This window comes from Trifolium pratense, linkage group LG1 (genome assembly GCF_020283565.1).
Source record: "Trifolium pratense cultivar HEN17-A07 linkage group LG1, ARS_RC_1.1, whole genome shotgun sequence".
NCBI lineage: Eukaryota > Viridiplantae > Streptophyta > Magnoliopsida > Fabales > Fabaceae > Trifolium > Trifolium pratense.
This window is the reverse complement of record NC_060059.1, coordinates 40,923,757-40,945,746: the sequence shown is the minus strand read 5'-3', so window position 1 is coordinate 40,945,746 and position 21,990 is coordinate 40,923,757. Positions and strand designations below refer to the sequence as shown.

General features: G+C 32.9%; 4 protein-coding genes across 5 annotated transcripts; 1 reads left to right on the top strand and 3 right to left on the bottom strand.

Moving 5' to 3' along the window:
* Positions 1-888: 888 nt before the first annotated feature.
* Positions 889-6,365, bottom strand: LOC123897831 (vacuolar protein-sorting-associated protein 11 homolog). The gene is made up of 5 exons (XM_045948619.1): positions 5,685-6,365; positions 4,818-4,991; positions 4,352-4,675; positions 2,492-4,252; positions 889-1,600 (listed from the first exon to the last, which is right to left on the bottom strand). The coding sequence occupies exons 1-5, from the start codon at positions 5,931-5,933 to the stop codon at positions 1,211-1,213; spliced, it is 2,898 nt and encodes a 965-aa protein (XP_045804575.1). The 5' UTR covers positions 5,934-6,365; the 3' UTR covers positions 889-1,210.
* A 3,889-nt stretch (positions 6,366-10,254) lies between these two features.
* On the top strand, positions 10,255-14,643 carry LOC123897814 (protein WEAK CHLOROPLAST MOVEMENT UNDER BLUE LIGHT 1-like). 2 transcript variants are annotated; one of them, XM_045948604.1, is made up of 5 exons: positions 10,255-10,490; positions 10,748-10,848; positions 11,248-11,783; positions 11,911-12,368; positions 12,506-14,643. In XM_045948604.1, the coding sequence occupies exons 3-5, from the start codon at positions 11,282-11,284 to the stop codon at positions 14,330-14,332; spliced, it is 2,787 nt and encodes a 928-aa protein (XP_045804560.1). In that variant the 5' UTR covers positions 10,255-10,490; positions 10,748-10,848; positions 11,248-11,281; the 3' UTR covers positions 14,333-14,643. The 2 variants fall into 2 exon arrangements, with proteins under 2 accessions (XP_045804560.1, XP_045804566.1); XM_045948610.1 differs by lacking the exon at positions 10,748-10,848 and having other exon boundaries at positions 10,295-10,490.
* A 1,426-nt stretch (positions 14,644-16,069) lies between these two features.
* On the bottom strand, positions 16,070-18,951 carry LOC123897797 (alpha-amylase). The gene is made up of 4 exons (XM_045948581.1): positions 18,304-18,951; positions 18,097-18,226; positions 16,617-17,422; positions 16,070-16,520 (listed from the first exon to the last, which is right to left on the bottom strand). The coding sequence occupies exons 1-4, from the start codon at positions 18,379-18,381 to the stop codon at positions 16,275-16,277; spliced, it is 1,260 nt and encodes a 419-aa protein (XP_045804537.1). The 5' UTR covers positions 18,382-18,951; the 3' UTR covers positions 16,070-16,274.
* Positions 18,952-19,446: 495 nt separating this feature from the next.
* On the bottom strand, positions 19,447-21,338 carry LOC123897804 (sterol carrier protein 2). Its single transcript, XM_045948594.1, has 4 exons — positions 21,114-21,338; positions 20,977-21,037; positions 20,046-20,148; positions 19,447-19,936 (listed from the first exon to the last, which is right to left on the bottom strand). Exons 1-4 carry the CDS (start codon positions 21,243-21,245, stop codon positions 19,855-19,857), a joined length of 378 nt encoding a protein of 125 aa, XP_045804550.1. The 5' UTR covers positions 21,246-21,338; the 3' UTR covers positions 19,447-19,854.
* Between the last annotated feature and the right edge of the window lie 652 nt (positions 21,339-21,990).

The window sequence follows — 21,990 nt, the reverse complement described above, 5'->3', positions numbered from 1 at the left end:
GTAGTCGGTGAACATATATGAGACGCATCAACCCACGAAACTACATTATTAAAGGCACCAAATTTCATAATTAAATATCACAAGAACCAAACTTCGTAATCAAATATCACTTTGTCAAAAAAAAAAAAAAAAAAAAATATCATAAACACCAAATTTCTACACCGTCTAAGAAACTTCCTCTCTCACAAAAACAATTGAACCTCTAGGTAATTTTCTTCTAAGAACGTTTTTACCTCAGTTATTTATTGTATTCACAAGCACCAAACTTCATAATCAAATATCACAAACACCAACCAATCGTTATCGGCGCTGAACTCGTAGGGAGGACCGCGGTTCGATCCCCCACAATTGCGTTCGGAGGTGGCTGGAACCACTTGATGCCAGAATTGACCCCCGAACCAGATTAAACTGGTGGTGTAAAGCCAAAAAAATATATATATATATCACAAACACCAAATTTCTACATTTCGATTAAAGTTGTACATTGGTAAACGTGACAATGATCAACTAGGTCATTTATTTTGGGACGGAGGAAGTAATATTTAAAATTAATTTTGTCATATTTTCTTTAATTAATATTCATAGCACGTAAATTTCTAAATTAAAAATAATTATTAATTTTAGATTACATTTAAAATTTAATAAGTTAAAATATGTATTATATGTTTATTTTAATATAAAGTAAATTCAACGAGTTTAGAGTTTACGTGTTAATCTACATTTCGATTTCACTTAACCAAAACGAATTGACGTAAAAACTAGATTCTAACGCCTCCAACAAAATGACCATTTGGAAACTTTTTTTTTTTTTTATGTGAGCCATTTTCCTCGGTATAACTCTTTTTTCAAATATAACCCTGATTAATACCACTGATTTGTAATGAAATATAAAAAACAACATTGAATACATTAAATATAAAGAGAAAATTAGTAATAGTTTAACACAAGTCAAACAAAATTATTAGTCCAACAACTTTTCTTAATACTTGTGTTTTTTGGTAGGGGTTCCTATACTTAGGGACGGAGGGAGTAACATATAACAGCTAGCACATTATGAAAAAAATATAAACTCAAGAAAATTGAAGCTGCTGGAGTAATAATGGAGAAGTCGAAAACCCGGAAATTAATCAGGTTCATTCAATGTTTAGAAACCAACTTTTTAGTAATGAATGGAGCAAAAATCTGAAAGGAAGGGCGCAAATAGTAAACCTCAGAAGCCACTACTTGATGATGCATTTCCAGATCTGAGACCCGAAGTGGATCCGTTGCTTGTTTTGCTGATAATCCCTTTTCCAAAATATTCAGCAATGACAGAAAACCCATCTGTGGAGTTCTTAACTTGCTGGAAAAATCTGTCCTGATTCTTAGAATTTTGCTCTAAATTTCTTTTCATTTCTAAGACAGACTTATATTCTGGGGCACACTCGGGGCATTCTTTTTCATTATCGCCAAGGCACCGCAAATGGAATGAGTGCATGCACATGAAATGCACAGCAGGAAGATCTAGGGTGAAAGTGCATGCCGTGCACTTGCTAAGCTGAAAAATCCTCGCATTTGTCCTAAGATCTTGAACCTCTTTCCTCATTGTCTGTGTGTCTTCCTGCACAGAGAGAATACTTAATAAAAATCCTTCCATGCTGTTTACAGTAAAAATAGCAAATGACTAAGATAGTACAATTACCACTACAAACTTGCATTAGGCAAGAATTATTTAAAAGAAATTATCACTTCTTATAAAACTAATCTTTTGTATTTACAAATTTATCATCCCTAAACACTAATCTGTATCTTCAACAGGAACTAAAAGAGATATAGGTGACAAAAATTCAGTTCACACACAAATTATAAACATGTGGCTTGCTTTATAACATATATGGAGATGCTGACCATAACAGATATATAGCAAAGCACATATGTCTGCTTCACATTAAATGACCAAAGTCACCTAATGGTCAACGCTCTAATTTCAAATAAGTGTTTTTCATTCCTTCGCTCAGAGAGTTCAAGAATGACAAATTCCAATTTCTCCATTTTCTGTTCAATATCCAAATTCTTGTTCATGTTTAATTATGAGGAAATTATCCGGAGTAGCAGAAACTGTTTAGGGAAGAGAAAAAATGTGAGATATGTGATGTAATCCATGTTGAATGATTTACGAACAATCTGTGTATGCTTGCTTATACTCTAAATCATAATTAAATAAGGAAACCACCCTTAAGAGATTACCTATGATACTGTTAACTTTTCTAAAATGCCATGATGATATTAAGAAATATCTCTCAAGCAAAAGCTTACTCAAAGAAAATAAACTAAAAATATAACTTAGTCACAAGAACAGGGCTACATATATAGACTAAAAGCAAGGAAAACGGCTATTTGAGGACGGACATACAAATACAATACATAAGCTATCAGATATAGTTAAGGTCACCTTTCAAAAAAAATATATATATAGTTAAGATCAAACCATGTTTAAGAAAAAAGATCCAACCTGATATTTCTCAATAGCTTGTCGGTCCTCCTCAATTATCTTTGATTCCTGCTCAAGTTTCCGAGCAATGTAATCCTTGATCACAGAAAGTGTGAGGCAAGGATTTTTTGACAGAGTTTGAAGGACAATTATGGGGGGCAAAATATTATCCCTTTCAATGTAATTCAAAACTTCTTTTACTTCTTTGGAGCAATCTTCTCCAAGCTCACCAAAATATTTGAGTACATCTGCCCAGAGATATGGATCCCCTCCTTTAATTGAATCACCCAGTCTTTTGCAGCATGCAATTAAGCCCTCATGATCATGCGCCTGCATATAGCAAGCAACTACTTCCTTATAGAGTTTCATCTTTTCATACAAATACAAAAGCCCATCTTTGAATGCATTCATTTCACATAGTATAATAGCTAGATCAACATCATAAAGTGGATGTTCTGTTTCTGGAGGCCATGCACTCTTAAGCATGCGTAGACCCTTTTCACGCCTTTCAAGACGGCCTTTTTCCTTTTCTGAACTTTTGTGATCAGCAATAGTTCCATTGGTTTGGGCGCTCGCATTCAAAGTTTTTCCTGATGCTACATTAAGGTAATCTGCACCCTCGTTAGACTGTGATACTGAAGGAAAGTTCAATTCATTGGATATATACAACTCTAAAAGGGTATTGTTAATCTCCACCTGAGCAGGCGAGTCCTTGACCTTATTGGTATATTTTTCAAGAAAATCCATAAGGGAATGAGGGTGATGAACGAAGATGCTGAGAAAATCAACAGGAGATGGCAACATAGACACATACACACCATTTGACCGACCTCTTTTGTCACCCTCATCTGTGCAAAGCCTAATGAGAATCTGAATTGTCTCTGATGGCTTATGCTCTATTAGAATTTTACCATACTCCTTTATTGTCATCCCAGCCTGACTTGATTCCAGACTAGAAATATATTCCAAGGCCTCTTCATAATTACCAAGATCTTCAAGCAAAATCTTCAAGTACCATTCATGCCTCCCTGCCTTCTTTGCAACATACATTGCATGCTCATGGTAATTGGCAGAACGGCAAACCCTGATTGCTGTTTCCACATCAAACTTAAGTTCCCCAATGCTGTCTTCACTTCTAATAAATAGATTTAGTTTTTCAACATCTTTCAACTTGGTGTAACAGTTTAATAGAAGTGTGGTGTGATCTTTAGAAGCAAGCCCCTTTTCATGTAGCTTTTCCAAGTAATTTGTGAGGTTGTAGATTCTTTGAGCATCCAAAAACTTTTGTATCACGTACGAAGGTTCAAGCTGACCAATGGTATTTATGTACTGGGCCATTGCCTCATCATAGTCTTGCTTGCTGTATAGATGATCTCCATATTTTCTCAGAACTTCAGAAGTAGCTGCAGCATCTGCTTGTTGAGTCTGAACAAGATTAATTGCTACAGTATATAGATTTTTCTTGAATAACATGTCTAACTTGCTTTCCATATCCTTTTCCCCAATACATAAGGTTGATTTGTCCGTCATTATGAGTATGATGGTACCCCATTCATAGAGCATATGAGAAACTTCTTTAACCAGAGCACTGTGGGCTATTAAACGATTCTTCAGGTCATATATGTTGAAAGTATGCTTTCCTGTTCTTTGATCTGCAATAACACACAAAAGGTATCCACGAAACCATCCTACCAACTTCTTTTCTCCCTCGAAAGCCCAACAAGGACCGCGTCCATCAACTTCATAAAAATATACTGCCTCTGGCCGACCAATTATAAACTCCTGTTCATGTTAACATACATCAATATTTAGCATTCGGCAAGGATATGCATATGATAACATATAAAAATATACTGAGAGAAAGGAACGAAGGTTGCATACAGAACGGTCACTCATTGCAACGCTGTTTATACCACATCCAATCTGATCAAGCGTTTGCCTCCTTGGCGGTTGATCATGCAATGAAAACAAGCTCACAGAACTTGGGGTTACCGCAAACAACTGAAGTGTTTGACCATCCACTTTGAACCCAAGACCAGTGATTGAGGAATGAGTTTTGTCTGAATGGTTTTCCACCTGAAGCTTGAAACGGGTGATACGCTCCCGTGCAATATCTCCTTTGATGCAGTAAATAGAACCATTGTTTAAGCCAATAGCTATGAGGAGTATAGGAGGCACTTCCTCTAAGACAATAAAAGATGTAATCTGCAATATATCGTAGTTCCAGAATCATTAAAAAGAGGGGCAGAAGTAATCAAACTGTGTTGCTAACCAGATTTACCATTACCATATAAATATAATTTCTCTAAAGATAAAGAGTAACAAGCGTGCATAACAGTGTCATTACCACTGCCTCAGGAAACTGATTAGTGAATATACGCAATATCCCAACACAATCAGGACTCGCCGTGCTTGTACTTTCAGATTGCATCTTATCTAAGTCAAAAACCTTCAGGCACAAAGCTGATTGCTGAGGAGTAAGTTGTTCATCTTCCCCAATTGTTACCAGGAAGTTGCGTTGCTGGTTAATCAACAGACAAAAACACACTGTTTTAAGTTCAAATCAAGACTAGTATAGAAAGCATTTAAACTACAAAAGTCCTACACCAACCTTTTCTTTTAAACCAACATATAAACACTCGTGTGACATACATACATACATATATATATATATATATATATATATATATATATATATATATATATATATATATATGGTATTAAGGCCCTGTTTGTATAAACAGCTTATATTCAGCTTATAGCACAAGCCCTTATGAAAATAAGCTGAAAAAAGTTTATGAAAATTGCCATAGATAAGCTCAAATAAGACAATTCCAAACAAGCCTTACTAAACCCTAGAATCCTTTCACCGATTTTCACAATGCCAACAACGAAAAATGGGATTTAGGATAATAATTCTAACAAATGAAGCAATATTCTCAACAACAACAACAACAATAAAAATTGAAGCAACCAAAAGATGATCAAATTAAAACAAGTAAAGATTACTATTTACCAATCAAAATGAAAAACCCATTTACCCAAAACAAACAATTCAAAAACTGAAGCAATTGAATGAATCAAATTTCACCTCTAACCTATGATTTTGATTTCCACTTTCTACAACTTACTACCCACCTCTCCCAAAATCAATGTTCATCCACAAAAGCTATTCAAATTGAAGGAATTGAAAAATTGAAAGAAGAAGAAGAACCTTGAGGTGTTGAAGAAAGAGAACAGAAGAAGAGTGAGGTTGAAAAGCGTAATTGAATTTGAGACCTCGATCGAACAAGCAAACGGTTCCATCATCAAAACCAGTAACCACCTTACCCCTTCCACTCGAACAGCACTCGATTTTCCTCTCCCTATCTTTCTCTCTTTCATCTTCATCTTCTTCCTCTGGAATCGTGCATTTTGAAACGTACTTCTCCTCGAAGAATTCGAACTTCCTCCACTGATACATCGCGATGATCGATCGATTGGAATCGGAATTCTATACAAAAATGGGGTTTCGATCGATCACATTTATCAATCACTTAATTATTATAATAAGATCATACATAATCTTATACTTAGGGGGTGTATTGGATTGGGATTTCATGAGACAATTTTGGCAAAAAAAAAGTCTTGATGATTTTATGAGATTTTGTTGGACTATATTGATTTTGTGAAATTTTAAAGACTTTTTTACAGAGACTTTTTTACCATCAAGATTTTTAACACATGATTTTTAAAATGAATCTAAGTATAATGCAAACACGTAATTTTTTGGCTAAAGTTTTATGTAATTGATTATTGACTAAGGTGCGTTTGGTATTTGAGAAGAGAAGCAACTGCGAGAGAGAAGTACTTTTCTCAAACTTGACAAGAAAGGAGATGGAAAAAGCTTATTTCCACTTTTGCCCTTCAAATTTGAGCTTTTTGAACTTATGCAAAATAATTTAAACAAATAAAAAAAATTAATATATTATTTTATGAAATAATAGTTTATGAACATACAATTTTTGCTAGTAAAAATTTATAAATTAATATAAAAATTTATTTATTCGCATAAATTATTTTTCATAATCTCAAAAAAAAATTAATCTAAATGGGCTCACATTGGTGATGTTGTCGCTTTTCAAGATTGAACCTGGTACCAAACCGGAGAGTTTCCTTGAAGAAGAAAAAAGGAGCAAGAATGCTTCTTGTGATCTCTTCACTATGATTTGATGTAAACTCCTTCTAGTTGATGTAGTTCAACTTTGGATAGATTATTACTTTGAAGCTTGTTTTGAATGTTGAAGTTTCTATGTACCAATAACATGATCTAGTGTTTCACATACATTAATAGATTTTGAATTATTTAGATGATATTTTTCTTTATGATACTTAAGTATTCTAGACAATAAAAGTTTCAATTATACTAGAACTTTGACCCATGCGGTGCATGGGTCTAATTAGGTGTAATATGTAATAATAAAAAATAAAATACAAAAATTCTAAGAGCATTTTCAATAAGAGTAGTATAGAGAATTTCATGGACTAATTATTCTATATTTGTTTATGTGCTTATTTTATATTTTATATATTTTTGAAATAATTTTTGAATCTCATCGTTTTGTTTACTTATTAAAAAAAAATTGCTGATAACTAAAGTGTTAGTCAAGTGACTCCAAACGACACAAGAGGGGGGGTGAATTGTGTACTCAAAAATTGATTAAAAATAAGCACTTAAAATATTTTAACCAAATAAAAAATTACTTGCAGCGAGAAATAAAAGAGATGAAAGGGTAAGAAGAAAAACACAAAGAAATTATCCTGGTTCGGCCAAAACAAAGGGCCTACTCCAGTCCCCAAGGAAAGCACCTTGAGATTTCACTAAACCAAGCTTTTATAACAGGATAAGCTAATAACCTTTACAATCGAGAACTCTCAACACAAACAATGGGATATCACCTCCCTTGTGCAAGAGCCTCTAAACTAAGAGATATCACCTCTCTTGAAAACCTTGGGATCACACCCAATACAATAGAAATTACAAGATTGAAAGATTACACCAAATGTGTAGATATAACAAATTGAAGCACAAGTACTACAAGATAAACTATGTAGTATAAAAGAGCTCTCAAGTAAATATATTAGCAAGTGTAACGATAATGAGAGTGGTGAGTAATATTTTTATAGAATATTTATGCCAAATTAAGTTTTTTAATAAGCTAGCATAAGGCACCTATTTATAAGAGAAAAATGAGAGATGCAAAATCCATAAAGAATTCCTCCAACGGTAACGAAACCTTTTAATGCAAATGATACAATTTGGTTAATGCCAAAATGAATGATATGCAACGGTCATATTATGAAAAAAGAAAGAAATTAATCCAATTGATCTCTTTGCAAAAACGATTATGCATATTGTAAAATCGATGGTCTCTTTTAAGAAAGGAAACAAATAATGCCATATAAGAAAATCATGCTGAGACAGTTAATGCATAAATGTTTGTGTGCCAGAAAAAAAATATCATCCTGCTTAGTAGCACGTTGAAAAGCATTTCCTTTGCTATAATATAATTATGACTTTGTTCAAAATCATGCTCACAAATATTTTTAAAGCCATAAGAAAATATGCAATTTCCAAAGACAATTTATGCAAAAATAATTTTAGTGTGTGTTATATTTTCATGAGAGCTATTTTTACTACTCACATAAGGATCCTAAAAATATATGAATTATAACTTAATAAGTATATAACTCATGTCTTGAAAAGCTTGACCCTCTTTTCCGCTTTTTGCATCCTTGTCATTCTCGGACTCTTTTGTCAATCATCAAAACAAAAATATTCCTGTCAAGGCATATATTCACATAAAGGTTAAAAAATTGATGATAATTAAAGGTTAAAAAAAAATTAAAGACGTAATCAAGAACATAAACTTAAGTAGACATCCATAAATAAATAAAAATTGTGATTAATTCCGCCGTTCAAATTTATTGAAAACAGGGTTAACATATTAGGATTCCTAAATTCTTTCATAATTGAAGCACATGTTTTAGCGGTTGAAAGGTTTTATTGTAAGTAAGAGATGCAGGTTCGATGATAAATCTGTATATTTTTAATATAAAGCTGCAATAAAAAGAAAGAGAAAATGAGGGGAAAAAATTTGGTTTAGGGTTAGCTTATGTTAGCAAGCTTATAATATAAGAGATTATCGGTTTTTAATTGTTTAAATTGTGCAATGAAAATTGATGGTGCTTAATTGTCGTATGAAATCTTTCCTATGAAAGTTGATGGAGCTTAACACTTTGTGGACATAATTTAAATCACAATTGGTCTGCTAGTGCATATTATATCAATTGATCATCGGTTAATATTAAATCTGCAATATTAAAAACAAAATAATGAATGTGATTAGTGACATGACTATGGTTGTGTTTGGTTGTATTGCAAAAAAAATTGATTTAGTAGAATTGAGTTTGATAATAACTTTTCAAATTACACGTGATAATAACTTTCCAAATCTCACATGATAATTATTCTCTAAATTTATGATCCGGTAGAAAAAAAATCATTGATCAGGAAAGACATAAAAATATTTCGTGATGAATAATATAGTCAACAATAATTTTGATATGATATACTTTTAAAATTGATGGTGCTTATCAATTATTGCACATAATTTTAATTACAATTGGTATACTTGCCATAATGGTTGGAAATATTGCCTTGCATTGAATGGTTGCAGGTTCGAATCCTAGTCAAGACAAAATTATATTATTTTTTAATAAAAATTGCAAGATAAAATGGAGGGAAAACAGGAAAAACAAATTAGGATTTAGAGTTTGCTTGTGTATACAAGCTTATAATATAAAAGATTTCTATATTCCACTTTAGTACTTCAATAGACTATTAACTACAACATTATGTCTTCATCCAGAGATTTTGTCCGTGAAGTAAATTATCGCATCTTCTTTAAGTGTATTTCTAAAGTTACTATCAAAATTATGAAAGCTCTACATTAGGTACACGAAGAAGGTTATTAATGTGTACTTATTCTGCAAAGTTGTTTTGAAACTTGAGTTCACAACAACGACAAAGGACTAGATGATGATGATTTACAATGATGATTGTTTGTAATCGTCGTCTTCGACCCTGATGAAGAGAATATACTTGCAAATGTTTTGACGCTCAAGTTAGTACGTATGTGTTTGAGGTGGATTGCTAGGTTTAAAATGAAATTAACATATTAGAGGTTGTGGTGTAAGACTTTTTATAGTTTTGATGCACACACTCACTACCCATACACACACTGCTACTGGCTCAGGGCGAGCCTATGGGTCTTTTTGAATGTTAATAAAATATAATTTTATTAAAACACAAATAAATTTGTTGTTCACACTCTTCCATAGGCCTCAAAGTTTTATGTTAGCCCTAATATAATGTTTTTGATTTTGCATCACTGTGTAACAGACACCAATTAAGTTTTTTCCTTTAAAAATCAAATTTTTAAGATGTCAAATAGTGGCTGGCAGCTACTGTGGCGTGGCCAATGAGGTGATGACACAACAAAACTAACTTTCATTTTATACTTGTAATTAAAGTTTAATATTTTATTTATAAAATAATTTAAAAATATAATATTATTTGCTTCAAAAAATAATATATTGTTTTCTAAAAAATTATATAATATTAGTAATATCCAAAGCACATTATATAAGAGTAGGTTGACTTTTCAGGTAGCAGCCAATGTTATACAACAAAAGATGAAGAAACCAAACCAAATAATTTCAATAGAATTGTAGAATGAGGTAATAGCAGCATTTTTGTTTTGTTTATGTGACAACTTGGTTTTGTAGGCTCCACTAACTGTACATACATGTCATGCATCTTTGATTGACTCTTTCTTTTCTAAATTTAGTTCCAACATTTTTCCTCCTTTAATTCATTTTTTCCATAAGCTAATTTTAATTTTTCCTCCTTCAATTTTTCACTGATCATTAATATCTGCTAACTATCAATCATCAATTTCCTTTCTGCTTAATCAGGGTATGTTGTTTGCTTTTCATCCTTCTGTTATTTGATTTTTTATTTTTGTGCTTCTTTTTCAAGGCACCAAGTTTAGGCTTAATCTTTTTTTTTTTTGTTCTTTGTTTTTTTTTAATTCCTCCCCTTGTCCACTCTTTGCATGTCCATGTTGCAAAAAATTCATAATTATTATAGCCATAATTTTTCTGGTTTGCAAAGTTTGGATTAGTGTTTATAAATCATATAATTATTTTTCATATGGTTTAATAATTTTTCAGATCAAAATTGATTAAACTCTTCTTCCTGAAGAATTTTCCCTGCATGGTTAAGAATTGAAAGCTTGCAGGAAGGGTTAATATATATGTCTGAATTATTATAGGTATGGCAAAATTAATCTGGCTTCTATTGTATGTAATTATTATTTGAAATGTTATTTTTCATGATCTTATATATTAATATATTATGTCTTCTTCGTTTTCGTCGTGAATAGTGATAGTAATTTTGGTTTCAATTTGAATATGTATACATAGGGAAGAATTACTAGGTTTTCATGTATTATAAGATTGTGTTATTTTTCCATTAATTGATGTTCAACCGGTATGGATCCTTAGGTAAACTAATTGTCATTTTGTCGAGGTATTGTAATTGGCAGGGTAGCCGATTCACTTAGTTTCAGCCATTCAGTCATTATTGCTTCGATTCGTTCATTTTAAATTTGAAACTTCTACATGATGACTTTTTCTACGCGCGTTGATTTTGTTTTTCACTTGTCTTCTAGATATCTTTGGCACTCTCGGATTGCTTTTTAACCAATGGAGGAAGTTGATAACAAACCAACCTCCTCAGAATCCTCCTCGAGAAATGTTGAACCGAATTCGCTAGCTGAAACTACTCAAGAAAATACTGATATCATAATAACTCCCACAATTGATCACTCTTCCAATGAAGCTTCCATCAACTCTTCTGATGATAACAATATCGTGGAACATGAAACTCATTTTCAAGCGAATAATTTATCTGAAATAGAATCAAAGTCAACAAATGCAAATGCTTCTGATGATCAATCTATAAGACAAGAAGATGAACATCCTCTCAATGATAATTCAACTTCAACTCCAGAAGAAAAAGTTCAAGAACAAGATGAGTATCTTCCAATAGCTGCAGATTCTGAACCTGAAGCTTTAGAAGATACCTTTAACAGACAACAAGATGTTGGTTCAACTGTTACTGCTAGCGGCGGCGATGTTGATGATAATCATATGGAACTCTCAACATCCTCTTCTGTAACAGAAGGGTTGCAGATTGACCCTAAAGGTTGTTTATTATATGCATACTCATGTTTTATTTGGCTTCCGCGCTAAAGTATGATCATTATAATTAAAATATGTGTATTGAGAATGGCTTGTGTGTAACTAATTATTAAATAAATTAATTCTAACAGATTCACCTCGGACCGTACTTATTAATGCACCTCAAGAAAATTTAGCTTCATCATCAAATGCTGAAGTTCATGTAACAGAACAAAGTCAACATCAGGAACCTGTGGTTGAAGATTCTGAACAATCTTTAGAAGATATAGTGAACATTTTGTCAAAAAAAAAAGAAGATATAGAGAACATTCTGAAGCATGTTGCTGTTGATAATCAGATGGAACTATCGGCTTCGGATTCTGAAACAAAAGAGTTGGAGAATGATCTCAAAGAACTAAAGGCTATTGTGTCTACAATCAAGGGCTCTGATGTTGCTGTTGGCGCTGTTGACTCGCCTACAGACGCTAAGCAAATTGCTGAAAAAAGAGGCATAATCGATACAGCATCTCCATTTGAATCTGTTAAGGAAGCTGTTTCTAAGTTCGGAGGAATCGTAGATTGGAAGGCTCATAGAATGGTCACCGTAGAGGTATATATCAATCTTGCTTTTATAATTTATTTCCCTTTTGCTCAAAATTTCCTGAATACTTGACTTCTTCTTGAAGAAATATATTTTATTTTTTTTGTCGTTTCAATTTCAATTGTTTCATTATTATTTGACTTCAGAGACGCAAGCATGTAGAACAAGAGCTTGAAAAAGCGCACGATGAGATTCCGGAGTACAGGAAAAGATCAGAGGTGGCTGAAAAAGAAAAAGTCGAAGCACTTCAGGAGCTTGACAGTACAAAAAGACTAATAGAAGAACTAAAACTGAACCTAGAGAGGGCAAAAACCGAAGAGCGTCAAGCAAAACAAGACTCAGAACTTGCAAAGCTAAGAGTGGAAGAGATGGAGCAAGGTATTGCCGAAGATTCTAGCGTGGCGGCCAAGGCTCAGCTTGAGGTTGCTAAAGCAAGGTATACATCTGCAATTACCGAGTTAACATCGGTGAAAGAGGAGCTAGATGCGTTGCGTGTGGAATATGCTTCCTTAGTTGATGAAAAAGGCGAAGCTATCAACAAAGCCGAAGTAGCTGTTGCTGCATCAAAACAAGTAGAAAAGGCAGTAGAAGATTTGACTATTGAGTTAATTGCCACCAAGGAGTCTTTGGAAACGGCACATTCTGCACATATGGAAGCAGAAGAACACAGAATAGGAACAGTCATGGCAAGAGATCAAGATTTTCTCAATTGGGAGAAGGAACTTAAACAACAAGAAGAAGAACTAGAAAAACTCAACCAGAAAATTTTGTTTTCTAAGGATCTTAAATCTAAACTTAGGAAATCCTTTACATTGTTGCTTAATTTGAAAGCCGAATTAAATGCCTATATGGAATCAAAGTCAAACCACAAAGGCGATGAAGGAGTAACGAAAGAGAAACGAGAGAAGAAATCACACAATGAAATACAAGAAGCAATTGCATCAGCCAGAAAAGAACTTGAGGAAATAAAGCTTAACATAGAGAAAGCTACTTCTGAGGTAAGTTACTTAAAGGTGACTGCAACATCATTAAGATCAGAACTCGAACAAGAGAAATCATCGCTCAACTCGATGAGGCAAAGAGAGGGAATGGCCTCAGTTACAGTTGCATCTATTGAAGCCGATCTGGACAAAATTAAATCGGACATCACTTTTGTTCATATGAAGGAAAAAGAAGGCAAAGACACTATCCTTGAGCTTCCAAAGAAACTAAAAGAAGCGGACGAAGAGGCTAATAAAGCAAACTCGCTTGCTCAAGAAGCTCGCGAAGTGCTTCGGAGAGTACAGGAAGAAGCAGAACGAGCCAAGGCCGGTGCAATTACAATGAATAGTAGATTACTTGCAGCTCAAAAGGAGATAGAAGCTGCAAGAGCTTCTGAAAGGTTGGCAATACAAGCAATTAAAGCATTGCAAGAGAGTGAATCGGCTAGAAGCAACAACAATGAAGTGGATCCATCGAATGGTGTGATACTTTCGGTTGAAGAGTACTATCATCTTACGAAACAAGCTCATGATGCAGAAGAAAAAGCCAATGTGAGAGTTGCGACCGCGAATTCTGAGATTGATATAGCTAAGGAGAATGAACTGAAAACATTGGAGAAGTTGAATGAAGTGAACAAAGAAATGGCTGCAAGAAGAGAATCTTTGAAGATTGCAATGGGAAAAGCTGAGAAGGCAAGGGAAGGAAAATTAGGTGCAGAACAAAAATTAAGAAAGTGGAGATCAGAACATGGACAACGCAGAAAAGAGGGCGAAGTAGGCCAAAGATCGGTAAACCAGAACACAAGTCATGGCGGTAAACTTAATCCAAATCATAGTGCAACTTTTCCTGTAAGTTACTTTTCAAGTCAAAAATCTTATGTTCATGCAAACAATGAAAATGGATCTCCACCGGATGCGAGAAGTGGAAAAAAGAAGAAAAAGTCGTTTTTTCCACGGTTTTTTATGTTCTTTGGAAGAAGAAAAACACATTAAACTCATTCAGGGTAATCACTTTTTGAGAAACTACAATGCATTGTTATGTATTCAAAGAGCATTTTAAAGATTATTCAAAGAGTTTACTATACTTGTACATGTTAGTGATTTTGCAATATTATGAATGATTTTCTACTATGTGCTTTTTGAGGACATGAAGTTAAGTTCATCACCCTTGGTGAGAAAATAACAAAAAAAAAAAATAAAAATAATATGTTTCTTTATTGTTTATAGCCTTTTGATATATTGAACAACTTTATGTAAAGATTAGTGTGAGATTTTACCAAATCAAAGGTATTTTTTGAGTTTGAGATTTGAATATCATGAATGGTGGAATAGTTTTAAAAACATAGTACAACCGAAGTTTTCATGTCCGGTCTTTTATTTTTCAGCAAATCAAACGTAAGTATAAGGTAAGGAATCCACTTTGGAATAAACCATTGATATGTTAGTATTTTTTGATTTTTTAATAAGCATTGATGTGTTGGTATATGAAAATCACCAATTGATTTCTTCATTACTTAATAAGTTAAATCTGTCATGGTATGATATTTGCATATTTGAAACACATAAGTTAATTGACACCATAAAAGTAAGCTTTTCAATGGCCGGAAATCAAAAGGTAAATTACATTGGTCCAACCGGTTTTCGAGCTTAGTGGATGGAAAAAAATGTACGAGCATAGGTAATTTCCCGTAAAAATGAGTAGATATGTGTACGGATACGGTAGCTTAGTACCCACCGCGCCATACCGGCATAATATATTACCATGGAAAAAAACAATACTTTAAATTGAAAATTGACTCGAGAGAATCATGGAGTTCAAGTGTAGAAAATAAAGAGAATGCTATATCTGAACTCAAGAGATTTCTAGGATTCTCTCAATAATTTCACAAAAACACCAATTGAACCTCTCATTTGTTATTGCTATCATTGCCAATTTTAATTCAATGTATTTAAGCACATGTGTTTATTAATTAATATCATCATATCATATGAAGTACTCAAAATATACTTAAAAAAAAAGTAAGGAATATCAGCATATTATTTATATATTAAATACATGGAATTGCCTAATTTCATCAAAACTGAAAAAATGAGAAAACAAAAGTAAATTGAAAAGTAAGGAATATATAACATGATATGACATTTTTATTATACTCAAATGGACTAAAAAAAAAGTAAGAAATATCAGAATAATCTATAATCAACAGTATATGGCATTTTGATTATCTTCAATCAGCAGCACTAAAAAAAAAGTAGCAAATAATAAACAGAGGGAGGAATAGGCTGATGATGATAATGATTTTTTTTTTTTAATATTATTTATGTGTTTATAAGGAAAATGTTAAACAATGCCCCCGGAGCACTGGTTTGGTTAAAAATATTAAAATAGAAATTGTCTTGAAATGCGTGCATTCAATGCATCAAAAGTATAAAAAGTTATCTTTTCAATATAAACTTTATTTTAATTTCTTTTTTTAGTATGCTTAACATGTGCTCTGGGGCACTGTTTAGCATGACCCATTTTTTAATATTAAGTCTAAATGATGTGCTGATTAAAAAGAAAAGTCTAAAGCCTAGGCCTGCGTTTGGAAAGTCTGTTTTTTTCACAGTATGTGATTAACAAGTTATTATGTGATATTAATAGTCATGGACTGTCTTAAAAAAACAATTATACAGCAATCATATATATGATCATAGGGCCACCAAAGAGCATCTCTAACACATCTTTCATTAGAGTTGTTAAGTAAATTCTTATTACTGAAATAATACATCATGGACAAAAACCAGTCATACAGCATACAATTATTATTTTATGGGAAATACAAATTTAAAGTTACTTAAGAGTTAAGACATTATGTATATAGTTTATGATAAGGTCATGTCTAATATGAAGGAGTGGATCAGTGGTGCATAATATTAATTGCACTCAATTAAGTCATTCCCATACAGCATAGTCTTGGCCAGATGCAGAAACACGGAAATTTGGAGGAATAAGATTTCCAACGTCAGTCTTTGGTCCTAACTTCACAATAACCTTGTTGTCTATCTTTGCTACATAAACGTCAGCATCTGCTGCTAGAATGTTCACCGTGCTTTTTTCGTTGATGCCATTCCGCTTTCTAATTGCAGTTAATTTTGCTATCTGATCCTTCAGTCCCCAATCAAAGAAATGGTCGTAGAACTGCGTAAAAAGAAAATCGACAACCATATATAATCATGCACATATTCAATAACCAACGCAAGAAAATATTAAAAGGTAAAAGGTTAGAGAAATTACTATTGATGGTGTTCCGGGATGTGTTAGAATGTAAGCATAGCCCTGCATGACTTTATCAGATGGGAAAGGCCAAAGTTTCTGAGTTGAACCTGTATCATGGTTATCGATAAATGTCACAGCATTTTCTGGTTTTATACCAATCAAACCAGGTGGTTTTCCATTTGAATCCTTCAACCTCCAAAGTTCACCTTGTACTGCAACTTGAAGAATTCCTTTGGTAGTAAAATCAAAAGCATTAATAGCACCACCCGCATTTTCAACCCAATTCGCAAGTTGACCTCTAGCTTCACCTTGATCATAGTTAGGCTTTCCGTCTTGTCCATTAGAAAGGGAATTCCAATTCTCTCCAACAGCGAAATCTGGTTTAGTATTTTCCATGTAAATTTTCATTATGCTAGGAGCATAACCTTTGACAAAATCAAATCTCCAACCAGAAAATCCAATTTCAGTTTTGAGCCAATTCATCCATTCAGATAACTCTTTTTGTACTTGAGGATTAAGATGATCAATATCAGGTGCAGCTCCGTATCCTTCTCCGCTATCATTATTTCCAGTGCCATCGGAATATTCAGTGTCATCTTTGCAAATGAAAGATGGACCCCAATCAAGTTTTGAATCTTCAGTACCACCTTCAAAGATACAGTAAATTCCTCTACCATCTTTTCTGTCTGCTGTTCTGTGGTTGATCACAATGTCAGCTACAGAATTGATTCCTTTATCTTTGAAAGCTGCAATTAGTGACTTCAGTTCATCTTTTGAACCATATTTTGATGCATCAAGATCATAAAGCCTTCCTGGAAGATACCCTGAATTCAAATAAACAAGGATATGATAATATGTTAGAATAGTAAAGTAACCCTGGTTCAAAAGAATAAAGATACGAAAAACGCAAACAATGAGCAGTGAGCACACATGTTTCTTTCTATTATTTCGAGCAATGTATAGGTTGTATTTAAATAATATTGCCTAAATTACAACATTACACCCAAATTGTACCCACTTATCAGAAACTATAAGTCATACCCAACATATTATCTGATATAAGGTTTAAATATAAAGTTCACAAAAAACTGTGTGGGCTGCAACATCAAGGTTTTTGAATTTTGTGTTCCATGCAATCATGGGATCAAAACAACTATATTAAGATCAAACGGCTCATAGTCAAAAAAAATATCTGACTTTAATTCAAAAGACGAAGAATGTGAGCCGTCTAATCTTCATCAAACGGCCTCTATTGTAGAACGACAGTGACTGCATCACAATCTGCACTAAAATCAAATTATAAGATTATTTGATGTCTCTAGGACTTCAAATTGGCTGTGATCTATCAAACATATTTAACTCTGATTCTTTGCTATGTTAAGAATCACAACGGTACCACAAACAACCTTATATGATCATACAACTGCTAGAAATTTGATCATGCGTTTGAAAATGAATAACAGACAATGATCATCATAGAACAGTAAATATGTATTACCTTGAGGACCAACACTTTGAGATGGAGGAGGGAGCCAAACATGGGTAATTCCTGCATTAGCTAGATCACCAATGTTGTTCTTCAAAGAGTTGTACCACCCTCCTTTGTTACTTGATTCCCAGTTGAATCCCTATAACAACATTAATATTTATATTATATACATGCACATATCTAAATTAAGGTTGTTTATGAAGCGTTTATGCATACCTGAAAGAGCAAGGCAGAGGAAGCTAAAAGAGGGAAAAATGAAAGACAGAAAAGACTGAGCCAAGGAAGAGAATCCATTGCTTCAAATGTGTTTGTTGGAGCTAAGTGTGTGTGCAGCTGTGACTTATATAGAGGATCAGAATAGTGTGTATGTATGTATGTAGGTATGAAAAAGGAAATTGGGTTTATTAGAGATAAAGACTCACAATTATGATTGTCAAAAAAAAAGACTCACAATTATGAGGATTTCATAACGTCCAAAATTACATGGTAACTTTTTTGAAACGTACATACATAATATTCAGGACATTCATTTCTGATGGAAAACAAAGTGAAGAGAGTCAAAGTTTCACATTTGAGAAAGCTTAAAATTTGTCAGCTAGTCAAGTAGTCAGATCCACTGCAAATGCATCCAAAGTCTTATCCAATGAGAAATCAAATCCCCAGATTATGCTTTGTTTCTTTTATTTCCCATTAGTATTAATTAATTAAAATGGATACTTTTTATTAATGATATATTACTTTTCATAGGGTATCGTACTCCGTCAACTGCCTTGATTATGAAAGAATTGGAGTACAGTAAAATGCTAGATTTTATTCTTATTCTTAAGGTTATCTCTCTAAAGTTTGGTCAAAAAAATGGAAAGAAAGTGATTTCTAAAGTTATAAAATGCTAATTAAGTTTGTCTGTTAGTATTTGTAAAGGGATAAATGACATTAAGTTATACTGATATGCATTTTATGCTAAAGTGAATAATATCTGATATCCATTTGATGAACACGATTTACATTTTAAAATTCTAGATATCACATGTAACCAGCACAAAGAGTAAGTACTAATTTTTTTTGACTAAAAAGAGTAAAGTACTAATTAAATTCTTGATAAATGACATTAAGTAGTATCTGATATGCATTTGATAACAGAAGGATAAACATAATTTACATTTTAAAATTTTGCATATCACATACGTCAAACCAGCACAGACCATGACAGATAGGTTTACAGTAATAACAACCCAGATTTCAATTTCAACCTATGAATAGGCTTCTTTAACTACACCCTAGTTTGCTCAAAAAAATTGATTAAAATTCTGAGCACTTTCCCAAAAATAGTACTTCCCCAACACACTAAACACAAGTTAGTTCTCATAATCCCATTCCCAACAATATGTTTCAGCTGTGAAATTACATTATAGTTCCACTGGGAAATGAGCATTCACAGACATTCACTATTCCCAGCATTCACAAGTACAGATTTTAACGATAGGCTCAAGTAACGATGCATTGATCCAAGTATTAAAGGAAAAAACGATGGACACATATGAAAATGATGCATGATGATAAATTTTCAAACTTGAAACATTCAATTACATTATTATAAAATTCATTTGGAAGATTTGCAGAACACTATCTATATTATGATAGATGTATTTTCTCATGAACCCCTCTACAACCTTAGGAATGATGATAGATGTATTTAACTACAGACATACTCCTCAGGTTCTGAGGATATATATTTTGCTTGATCGCTGTAGTGACAGACATCTATGCTCACATTTTGGAAGGCTTTGGGAAGATATCGGGAGTAAATTTCTGAGCAGCACTCAAGCTTCCCTTAATCTTCATTGCACCCCTGTATTCGCACACAACCACAACAGATACAAGGAAGTGAACGGATAAACAAAGAAAAGCCATAGCGAAGGAAGTGAAAGGGAAACAAATCTCTAGTTGAAATGTCGAACCTCATGAAAGCAATTTGCGGGTTCATCTTCCCTAATGCAACCTTAACAAAGTCCTCATCTTTAAATGAAAAAGTTGCATCTGCCTTTCCACCTTCATATGGCCCTATAAACAGACACAACCCAAATAATCATATATGACGGCATTGTAGGAGAAAACAATAAAACTGGCCAAATTAAGTATAATTGTAGTAAAAATAGTAAAAAGATTGTAGCAAGCAAGCATCTCATTCAAAGAAAAATTGTAATAGTTACTGATTAGTCAGCTACCTAGACAACAATCTATAATCTAAAAGTTTGGAAGCATGTAACCACAGAAGATATGGAAGTCACCAACCAGCATAAAATGAGATACTTAATTTCAAATGCCTGTTCTATCTTTACTAACTTAATTGCATGTTAATAGATCCAGGCCCTGTTTGGATAAATAGCTTAATTTCAAGCTTATACCATAAGCGTCTATCATATAAGCGCTTATAAATAAACTATTTCTTTTACACAAAACAAAATAAGCCAAATTATTTCCGTATAAGCTATTTTCATCAGATATATTGGAGAACTTATGGAAATAAGCTAAAAACAACTTATATACATTTCATAAGTTCTCTCAAACAGTTTCACAAGTTTTATGTCAGTAGATAACCTCAAAAAGCCAATCCAAACAAACCATGCATTAACATAACGGTTGTGGCTAAATCATCAGCCTTAACATCATTAAAATTTTACTGTTAATTGCAACCAATGCATCTGTAATTACAATTGCAATAACAACACAGTCACACACAAAGACCCAAAAATGTTGACATAATGGTTGCAATTATCAATAATACTAGTAATCAAAATCTTAACAGAATTGAAAACCATGTTTATGATAGAGATTTTATTGCAAATACATAAGAAATTAGGAACAATTGAATTGAAAATACTAACTAACCTTTAGTGACCTCTCCTTTCTTGAGATCAACAGTATAGATAACTTCATCGATTCCAATTTTCTACAAAATTCACAACAATATTATAATTTGGGAATTAGGTTAAAATGCAAAGAGATTATTAGAAGAAAAAAGGAACCTTAGGAGCAATTTGAAATTGATAAACGAGTCCAATTTTTTTAACGAGTTCTTTGCCAGCGTCGGTGGAAAAGTGTTGCTTCATCAAATCGATTATAGCTTCTGATTTGAGGTTGGATGAAGAATCAGCCATGGTTGAGAGAATGAAACAAAATCTACCGAATTGGTTTGGTTAGTTGAGAGAATGAATGTGTTTGGTTTCGGTTGTTCTTCAGTATTAATAACTTATTGATTTTATAATCTTTCGTTCTTTCCCGTTACGTTACGTAGGAAAAAAAAAACTTAATCGTTGTAATTGTTACAGTAATGAAAAATTACTACAGTATATCTTTTCAAGGAAAAATTATAAATCAATTAGATTAGATGAAGCGAGTCTTTTTAAACTTAATCATGTCTGGGGTTCGAAGTGTAGAGATATTCGATTTATGCCAAAAAAAATACTATTACAAGATCTTTGTTTTTACCACCCATATCTCAGGTTCATCTAGTCTATTTGATCGCTTAATATGGTTCGGGAGATAATTCTGACATCAATCGGTTCTAGTCCCTCCCGATCACAGTTGCGAGAATCAAATTGTGGTTTTTCGTACCAAGTTCAGTATTAATCATCATTGAACCAACTAACCATTTATATTATGAAATCTAATTTTGTTTCTTTTATATATTTATACTTTTTTGTATGTTTTAATTCAATTTATAAGGATTGTTAACATTAAAGCTTATAGAAATGTAAATGAAAAACTTAAATATGTGATCTAAACTAAAGACACATGTTAAAAACTAAGGTGAAAGTTAACGGTGAGTTGGAATTCTCTCCATTTTTAGGTTAATGTTACGGTGGACTACTTTCACAAGTGGTCTACTGTGGACAAATGATC

Excerpts from the sequence above, each read along its gene's own strand:
- LOC123897804 (XM_045948594.1), bottom strand. The coding sequence starts at position 21,245 with ATGGCTGATTCTTCATCCAACCTCAAATCAGAAGCTATAATCGATTTG. Across the intron at positions 21,038-21,113 it reads AATTTCAAATTGCTCCTAAG|AAAATTGGAATCGATGAAGT; the intron begins GTTCCTTTTTTC and ends TGAATTTTGTAG. Across the intron at positions 19,937-20,045 it reads CCGCAAATTGCTTTCATGAG|GGGTGCAATGAAGATTAAGG; the intron begins GTTCGACATTTC and ends GTGCGAATACAG.
- LOC123897797 (XM_045948581.1), bottom strand. The coding sequence starts at position 18,381 with ATGGATTCTCTTCCTTGGCTCAGTCTTTTCTGTCTTTCATTTTTCCCT. Across the intron at positions 18,227-18,303 it reads CCTCTGCCTTGCTCTTTCAG|GGATTCAACTGGGAATCAAG; the intron begins GTATGCATAAAC and ends ATGTTGTTATAG. Across the intron at positions 16,521-16,616 it reads ATCCCGGAACACCATCAATA|TTCTACGACCATTTCTTTGA; the intron begins GTAATTTCTCTA and ends CTTTTTACGCAG.
- LOC123897814 (XM_045948604.1), top strand. The coding sequence starts at position 11,282 with ATGGAGGAAGTTGATAACAAACCAACCTCCTCAGAATCCTCCTCGAGA. Across the intron at positions 11,784-11,910 it reads GTTGCAGATTGACCCTAAAG|ATTCACCTCGGACCGTACTT; the intron begins GTTGTTTATTAT and ends TAATTCTAACAG. Across the intron at positions 12,369-12,505 it reads ATAGAATGGTCACCGTAGAG|AGACGCAAGCATGTAGAACA; the intron begins GTATATATCAAT and ends ATTTGACTTCAG.
- LOC123897831 (XM_045948619.1), bottom strand. The coding sequence starts at position 5,933 with ATGTATCAGTGGAGGAAGTTCGAATTCTTCGAGGAGAAGTACGTTTCA. Across the intron at positions 4,992-5,684 it reads TCTTTCTTCAACACCTCAAG|CAACGCAACTTCCTGGTAAC; the intron begins GTTCTTCTTCTT and ends TTGATTAACCAG. Across the intron at positions 1,601-2,491 it reads AAGCTATTGAGAAATATCAG|GAAGACACACAGACAATGAG; the intron begins GTTGGATCTTTT and ends CTCTCTGTGCAG.